General features: G+C 40.3%; 1 protein-coding gene across 1 annotated transcript in view; it reads left to right on the forward strand.

Moving 5' to 3' along the window:
* The window catches only part of Piezo2 (piezo type mechanosensitive ion channel component 2), a 368,900-nt gene that overhangs the window by 187,541 nt on the left and 172,108 nt on the right, over positions 1 to 9,251 (forward strand). The window contains exon 4 of the mRNA XM_028774207.1: positions 2,585 to 2,627. Coding sequence (XP_028630040.1) covers positions 2,585 to 2,627 — 43 coding nt within the window. The remainder of the gene's footprint in view (positions 1 to 2,584; positions 2,628 to 9,251) is intronic.

The raw sequence follows: 9,251 nt of genomic DNA on the forward strand, positions 1-9,251 counted from the left end.
CTTCTGTGTTTTCTCTTACATACACACTTATGATAATGTGTTACTTCTACATGAGACTCAATAAGGTTAAGGACAATAACAGCTCATAAAACAGAATAATTATGTCAATCTACTGTAATGAAAGTCATGTAAAACTTGTGAGCCGTTTATTTCTGGAATTTTCCATTTAATATTTTAGATCACAGATGACTGTGGGTTCCTGGTACCATACCATGGAAAACCACAGGTAAGGGACCCCTGTAAATCTCATTTGAAAAGTGTTCAGTCAAGGATGTTGGCCATGTGCTTTTGTTTTCTCTGCTGTTTTTGACATGTGGGGCTGCTTTGGCAAAGGCAAATAATATCAGTTTACTGCTGTAGACCATGGCTAATGGCTTTAAAAGAATTCTTTAGCAACTGCATAATGAGCTGCCAAAAATATTCTCTGTGCCAAAGGATCTAGGTATGTCTGTTTCATTTATTGAGAAATTCTTGTTTTATCATGACTAAGTGCTCACCAAGGACATAAAAAACCTAAACCTCTAATGTAGTTGGGGCTTAAGGGCAGAAACCATATTTTAATGTATCCAGACCCATTTCTAACACATGCAGATGGTGAGTGAGTACAAACAGCAAAAGTGGATGAGTCTGTGAAATGAAGGACATTGAGATACTACAGAACTGACAAAAGGCCTTCTACTGTCTCCATGATACATGGATCAGTGGCTTAACCATGTTTATTCCAAACTGTACCAGATGGCTTGAGCCAAAGACCATGATCTTATCTTGCCTGTTTGATTAAATTTACATTTTCCAGAAATCGCTTAGGGCCTATTTCTTACTGAAAGCTACATGTTCAACATCATTTGCATCTTATTTTTACCTATTTCTTACTGAAAGCTATATGTTCAACATCAATTGCATTTTAAATTTAACCTTGACAATAAACTAAATCAATTAGGAAGAAGGATTTTTGTAGAACTAAAAGAAGAAAAAAGCCTGAGAGTCGATCGAGAAGATATGGAAAAACGGTGGAAATTGAAGGAAATTACGGTATTTAGGTCTTTATTGGAAGCAGAAGTTGGGAAGAATAGCATCAAGCCCTCTTCCCATCACCTTGCTACTACCAACCCCAAATCCACTCCTGACTATCAGTGTCACCCTCAGACATGAATCGTCATTCCTATAATGTGGTCCAGGCAGCAGCCAGCTGGAGCACTTCACCACTGTCTGACTGGCTGGACTTCTGGAGTAGTTCAATCTTCTTCAAAGAATTCCTGAGAAAAGAATCCTCCATTGTTTTGAATGACATTCACAGAATGGAAGATATTTATATGTAGGCCATTTCTCTGGGCTGGAGGCCAAGAGAACTCCCTGGCCTGGTTAGATTGAAGTCCCACTCACAAAGCAAATTGGAATTCAGCAGTGTCCCAGTGATGTCACTCCAGAAAATACATCTGTATTTCACTTAAACCAGTACGTTATTCATCCCTGAAACTTAGCCTTCCATTGTGTATTTTTCAAATTATCTAAAACACTCCATTGCGACCGGTTAACACAGACCCGGCCTCCTGGTGAAGCACAATGCTCTCTTAATGGTCTCTCAAGACTAATTCAGCCTCTCTTGAGATTAGTCCAGGCAACTCTGAGGGTTCCTCAGTCCTGTGCAATCTCCTGTCCTCCAGGAAGACTAGCTGGCCCCTGGACATCTGTGTGGTGATTTGGAGGTAAAATATTTGAGACAGAGTTCTCAGGAAAGTCAGCTCCAGCCAAGTTTCCTTGGATTTGTGAACATCATCTTAGTATCCTCTGGAGAATCAAGGCTGAATTCTCCACTTGTGCTTTCAGAATAAACCATTAGTAAACAACCTGAAGCAATCATTTTCGGTCATTAGCTGGTACACACACAACTTACAAACTGAGGGCCAGTTGAGGGGACTATTTGCCATGGTGACTAAAATAAAAACATAAAAATACTGTGGATTATCACAAACCCTTAACTTCAGCATGTGCACAATGTCTACTAGAATAGTAGTTAATAAGAGTTTTGTGGCGTTATGTGGATCCCATCTCTGGTCCTCCTGTTTGCACAGCAAATACTTTAAGGACTCAGCCATCTTTCCCAGCCCCCATTTCATTATTTTTAATGAGACTGGGATCACGTTGTTCTCAACTGAGATATCTGGACTGTAGTTGTTTGCAAACTCCAGTCTGATGCAATCCCATTTGTCTGATTTTGCTTTTGTAACATTTGAGGAATCAGGAATAACTCATCTCATGGAAGAAGAGCAAAATGGCGCTTACTAGAAGCTGGAGAGTCTGCTGGGAGGGAGTGGTCAAGTACAAAATTACCATTCAATGGGAGAGATAAACACCAATGCTGTATTATACAATATTTAATTTAACTGGACTAAAACCATGAGTGAGGACTTCAAATGATGAATATTTGATATGATGATGAATTTAATTACTATGCACAAAGGCCATCTGCAGACTGGATGTGGCAGAGATGACATTGAAGGAAGAAGTAGGTTCACCAGAGGGTGAAGCAGCAGAGTGTCAATGAGTCCATGACAGTGCTGACTCTGTTCTCCTTACCTTGCAGGCTCAACATGGGAAAAGACCTTCCGGCAGATTGGCTTTGAAAGGTAAGCAGGGGTTGGTACGTTTAGCCACTACTGTCCCGTCTTACTCTTTGTGGCTTTTCTGTTGTGAATCAATAGTCTTGCCCTGGCTCCTGTGACTTGGTGACCGTGGAAATGATGTCTCTGAGCCTCACGGTCTTTGTGAAGCTAGTGCTTTGTTTTATAAAATCCTTGCCTGCTAGTGTTAATACTTCAGAGATGGAGGCAGGAAGATCATCAGTTAAAGGCCTGCCTCAGCTACATGGTAAGTTTGGGGCTACTATGGATCACATGGAAAGTTGTTTCAAAAAAAAACCATAAAGTACAAATAAAACCCCTACATCCATAAAAAGAAAGAAATAAAGAAGAAATTGAGCATTGATGTGCGAACATTTCTTGAGCTACAGAATACTCTGAAAGGTTAGCTCTGTTATTGTAGAGTTATAGCAGCTCAAGTCGCTCCACTGCTGCCTTCACCCCTTGTTTTAATACAAAGATATCTGTATTTATATTGATTATTCACAACTGTTAATACAGCTGCATCTTTCCAGCTCTAAGATAAGGCTGAGATCCTGTCACCTGCTCCTAAGCATTTCTGCCCCTGTGTCTCCCCAAAACACAAGGAGATGACTCCCAGCAGCTTCTAGAAGGTGGCTGCAGTATCTACTCAGTGATGCTCCTTTGAGCCACCTGACCTTGGAACTGAAAGGGGCGGAGCAAATGCAACATCCAGTAGAAACTTTAATATGGATACAGCCATTAAGTCAGAGAGAAATAATTTTATATTGTTTCAAAAATCTTTTTGACTAGATCATTTTATTTAAAATTCAATGGATCAAGTCAACAGAGTGCTTAAAACATACAGAGGAAATAATGAAGGGCTTAAAATACTTCACTTTTTCAGTAGTGATAGAAAACGGTCCTCAGCCTGCCCACTGTGACAGTGTCAGCATTGCCATTTTCCTAAGCAGATTCAGAAGATTTGTCTATTTCCCAATACACGTCTCCTCTCCCAGCACATTCACAGTTTAATCTCCTGTAGCTTCTTATAGTTAGTTCCTAAGGATATAGAGAGGTGAGTAGAAGGATATTAGGGAGGGATGATCAACTCCAAAGAGTGGAGAAGGATGCAATGTGGAGTTTGCCACAACATCTTCCTTTTGATCCTTATTTCAAGTTATGAAAAAAATTAGGCACATCAAAAGCAGAGAAAATAGCAAAGTGGACATGCCAACTCCACGCCTCAGCTTCAGTAAGATTAGCTATCTTTTCTACATCTCTGTCTCTGTCTCTCCTTTATCCTCTCTCCCTCTCTCCCTCTCTTCTTCCCTCTGCCCCTCCCTCCCTTCCTCCCTCCCTCCTTCCCTCCCTCCCTCCCTCTCTCCCTCCCTCCCTCCATCTCTCTTTCTCTCCCCCTCTTTTCCTTCCCTCCTCAAATATATTAAAGAAACTCTCTAGCATTGTGTCCTTTTTTCTGTGTGTGTCAACATTCATCTCTGGAGAAGCAAAGGAACATTTTCTTTCAGAACTCTAATGTTGTTGCCATTTCTAAGGCTGAAAACATTAGTGAGCCTTAGGATCACTGAAGGCCCACTCAATATTTAAATTTTCTGATCTCATGTAAAACAGCATTTTTCTTGGTTTGGTAGCTTCTTTATTTAGATCAGTGTCCCACAACCCTTTCTGGCTTCTTTTCTTCACTACTGATCTTTTGAGAAACTGGATCTGTCAATTGTCTTAGAGAGTACAGAACACTAAGTATCATGGATCTTTCTGCAAGGGTGTGTAAGTTCTTATTCTACCTGCTATGTCCTGTAAATTGAATCGATTTCACTCTTAGCATTTGGGAACAGTTCCTCATCATCTTTCTGTCCTGACAGATCTGTTGAGCTTCATGGTTTCTGTCACAATGAGTTGCCTCATGTTGGCCCAGATTATGTCCATCTGTCCTCTAAAAGCCTTGTGTCTCTCCTGACGATGGTTCTTTGAAACAACATCTGAGCTCTAGAGATGCTTCACAGTTCTGCAGTATCATCGATTCTAGGTCCTGCCAGTAGCTGGAGCTAGGAAATATACTTTCTAAGAAAAATAAATACTAAATTTAGAATATTTCTAACTCAAGGGTAGCCTTTGGAAGGTTTTAACATCCCTGATTATTGGCTTTCACCTTTTTCCTTGAAGATATTGACAATTAAACTTGTTTGTTTCATTTCAAAAATGCAAATTTTATTTTCAAGATAATACTAACAAGATAGTAATAATCAGACTGTAAGATGTACTTTCCAGATTTGCATATCTTAATTTAATGTTCCACTGATATATGTGATTGGGAGACTGTAAACTACTGCTGTTTGAAATTTTTTCTTCTCTTTAAATAGTAATATGCAAAATTATGTTTATGGGTTGGTATAACTCCAGTGGCTAAGCTAGTCTTTGAATATCTAATATTTCCAGGCTTTTTACTCTTAGAGATTGTCTCAGCTTCTTTTCCTGTGATCAAATGCTTCAACATGAGCAATTTAAGACCAACAGTCTTTATTCTATCTCCTGGTTCAAGCTATAGTCCCTTATGGAGAAGTCAAAGCGGCAGGTGCTTGAGCCAGCTGGCCTCATCAAATCTACAGTCATTACAGAGGAGAAGGAATGATTGCTGTCAGCTTGCTTTCTCTGTTTTGTTCAGGCCATGACTGGAGGCCCAAAGGATAGCATTTCCCAATTTTAGCCTGGGTCTAGGTCTTCCCTCCTTAGTTAACCCAATTAAGATAATTACTCACAGCCATGGCAAGCTCTCTCTCTCTCTCTCTCTCTCTCTCTCTCTCTCTCTCTCTCTCTCTCTCTCTGTCACACACACACACAAAAGACTACCATGAATAGCATTACACACATCCACACGTCTATATTTTGCCAAATATCTTGAGAATAGACTCCCTGGTACAATGAGGGAGCTAATCCATACAGAATACTGGTAAGCTTACCAAATCCCATACTCCACCCCACAGAAGTCAGCATCGTTGCTCCCATCAGACATTTACGCTAGTTTCCCTGGTGTCTGAGTATGCCGTCAATCTTGAGATTTTTTTTTCCCCTCCATTTGGTAACAAATGGTATCTCAGTTTCCTTTAATACTCCTTACCTTGGGCCAATTTTCCATAAAGAAACAGTTGAGATTCTTCAGTGTCTCCCAAGTGAAACCTTTTGTGGGAGAGCGTCTCCTGAGATATTCCCACCTGATTTCATGATTGAAAATAAGCTTAATTCCTGGCTTACAGCACACCTCCCCCTTTCTTGAGTAATGACTGATTCCATGACAACAGCTACCATGTACCAAACACTTACCAAATCATTTCTAGTTCATAGATGAGGACTTGGCAAAGTTTTACTCTAAAGGGACATAAAACACACCTCTTAGGGTTTTGCAATCCAAGACAAAAACTCCTGTTGCTGCTTCTTAATGTTGCAGTTGGACCAGGTTGCAGCTAGAGACAGTAGGTTTGGCTACCTTCCAAGAAAACTTTATTTACAAAAACAGGCAGCTGGCAGGATTGGATCATAACCATCATTTATTGACTCCCACTATGGGCTATGGTCTCACAGATGACAAAGATTTAAAGAAACTCTGCAGGTTCCTCCATTCAGGCAGTCATGTTAACCTGTGGTAGTCACAGGAGTTCCCGGTTCCCAACCCTATGCTTTCAAATGCTCTAGCACATAGAATTTTTGGGTTATAAGTCTGTTTTCTGTTTTATGTTTTTTTTTAATTCCTGTGCCTCTGGAGATCTAGCCTCAAGCTGCAGGTCTCATTTTATTACCATGTTGAATAAAACCAGATGGTATAATACCTATACACCAATGCCCCCTTAAATCCACATGCTTCCAAATAAAAATACTATTAGGACACCTAGCAAGTGGCATGTTTATTTTTAAATTGTAATCTCAACCATTGTTTTTTTACAGCATATATAGCAGATCCACTGAGAGAGTATTTTTGGTGATTATTCAAGTCTTCAAATGTCATAAAATGCTGCTGTGTTTTCTCACTCAAGGGAAAGGAGTATTTTGTGTATTACATCATATCTTAAAATGGAACACATGTAAGTCTCTGGAGCTATTGTGCTTGAGTAGGTGTGAAGATGGCCAGCAGAGCCATTACATATGGCTTTGTTCTTTTCTGTCCTCAAGGCTAACCTGATCTTTGTTTTAATGAAAATTCAAAAATTCACCTTAAATAAAGTCTCAGATCATTTTGTTTAGTTGTAAGAGGTGGTACCTTTTCATGGCTAAGTCCTGCTATGAAGTAGTTCATCTACCTATAGGGCAACATACTATTTTTAAATGACATTCTGTTTAGGGAAGAAGTCCGTCAACGCTTCTCCAAGAAAAGAAAGACACAGACGTGGTGTGTAGCTGAAAGGAAAACCTATAGGATGTAGGCATAAATTTTCTGCAAACTACTTTTAGTAAGAGTTCAATCTCTCCTCTAGTCTATCACCGAGCAGAGGTAGTATAAGAGAGAAGTTATCAGGATATGGGGGAAGTGGACCTGTTCAGCAATAGTTCTTTTGTGACAAGCTCGATCTTCTTTGACAGCAGTTCAGTCCTGTAGCAAACACCAAATAGGACTCAGCAGCTACAGACCAATCCTTTAGGAAGGGAGGCCCCAGGCTTGAACCAGCAGCTATAGTCCAGTCCTTTCAGCAAGCAGACAGCAAGCAGCTGTAGTTCAAGCCTGAAGAAACCTCCATGCTCACCAACTGGCTTAAGGTGAGGCTACAGGAAACTCGCGAGCAGTTCTTTGGTGAGTTTCTTTCAATTGCAGTGTTACTACAAGTTGAGCTCAACCATATTATGTAAGGTGAACCAATACATGTGTCTCTTTAGTGAAGAATAGGGAGGCAGAGCAAACCAAACAATTGATCAGTGCTCATCCCCCACTGTCTGTTGGGTCATGTTCATATTCCTTCATCAAGGGTCCTTTCACATGTTTGCTATAACCAAACATCCTTTTACCTGTGTCTGCTTCAGGAAAACAGTCTTTCACATTTTTACTTTAGCAAGACATCCTTTCACCTGTGTGCTCCAGCAAAACATCATTTAACATAACCAACTTTCCAAAGAAACTAGACATTTCCACTTCAGTAGGGTCTGCTCTACCTGCCTCCCAGATGCAGTGCTTAGGGGAAACCCCTTGTGAGATATATCCAGATGTTTCCTCTCTGGATACCCTGTGACTGTACACACACTAGCAGAATAAATGTACATAGTCACTGTTGGTGTGACTGAATCCATGTTCAGCTTTCAAACAACTGCATTTTCCTTGAGAACATCAGGACTTCATTCCAGAGGTGTGCAATGAAGGAGGTTCCAGAAAGTGGTTTTCTGTGCTGTTTTGTCTCCTCCTGCATAATAGTACAATATTAATATCCACAGAACACAAATAGACTCTATTTGTCATTATAGAAAAAAAACATGCTTAACATATTTAATCAAAAGCCCCACCATTTTTTCTGTGTAGATTTTCAAAGTATATGATTATAAATATTTATAATTCATAGCCATCTGCCAACCTAGTCACAGTTATGCTAGGCAGGTGTGGCTGTGTAAACTCATTGACACTCTGCTTGTTCAAAGTAAGAGTTATGAACTGGGATGGCCCACATTCTCAGTGGCTTGACACAGCAAAGGTTTGGTTCTCCTTTGGACACATGTGACAAAGACCCTGGCGCTCTGCGGAGTGCTGAGCATCCATGTCAAATGTCAATGGTGGTCCTCATGCTTCGGTAAGATAGCATGAGTTCAGAGAACCGTGCACTGAGTTTGAAATGCTTAGAGGCATTTGTCACTGCATCTGATGTCACTGCATCTGACACTCTAGAGGAAACAGTTAGGAGAAAAGCAGAAAGGTAGTAAAACTCTAGCCAAAGGCACCACACTAAGATCAGAATCCAGGGTCTAGACATATTTTCTCCATCCAAGGTAAGCTGTGGGTTTCATCTGAGAAAAAAAAAATCATCAGGTAATTAGCCTGGAGCCCAGCAGCCTGCCCACAGAATGACAGGTTCCTGCTCTCAGGGCAAGCTGGCTGCTGCCTGTTTAAAAATAACAGGCTTTTACTGATCTCTTGCCCATTTTCACTTAAAAAAAAACCAAGACTTTATTCTCTGTAAATGTGTGTTATCACTCCGAGACTCAGATGGCATCATGACATCATTGTTAACATTATTATGTGTGTGTTTTATTCGATGCTTTCGTGACTGTGGGATGAGACACCTTGTCACTCCAAAGTACATTGTAAAATGTAAAATAAAACACTAAACATAGCCCGTTACAGTGAACACATCTGCTCCTACAATTATCCACAGTGTAGGCAGACAGGATTCAAAGGCTTGGTTCTCTCTTTGGGGAGAAACTGCAGCCTTCTGTCTTCTGTCAGGCTTATTGTACCCACTACAGAGAAACATCCACCCATTAGATACTTCTTAGTCATCAGTGACTGCTTGGTGAGGCCTTTGCTGAGACTATGCCCAGACTTTCCCATGACATTTCTCAAGTCCTCTTACTATGAAATGCAATAAGCTATCTGGAAACCCACTTCTTTTTTTTTTTCTTTTTTTTTTTTATTGGATGATTTATTTACATTTCCTATGTTGT

This window comes from Grammomys surdaster, unplaced genomic scaffold (assembly GCF_004785775.1).
Source record: "Grammomys surdaster isolate TR1022 unplaced genomic scaffold, NIH_TR_1.0 239, whole genome shotgun sequence".
In the NCBI taxonomy this organism is placed as follows: Eukaryota; Metazoa; Chordata; class Mammalia; order Rodentia; family Muridae; genus Grammomys; species Grammomys surdaster.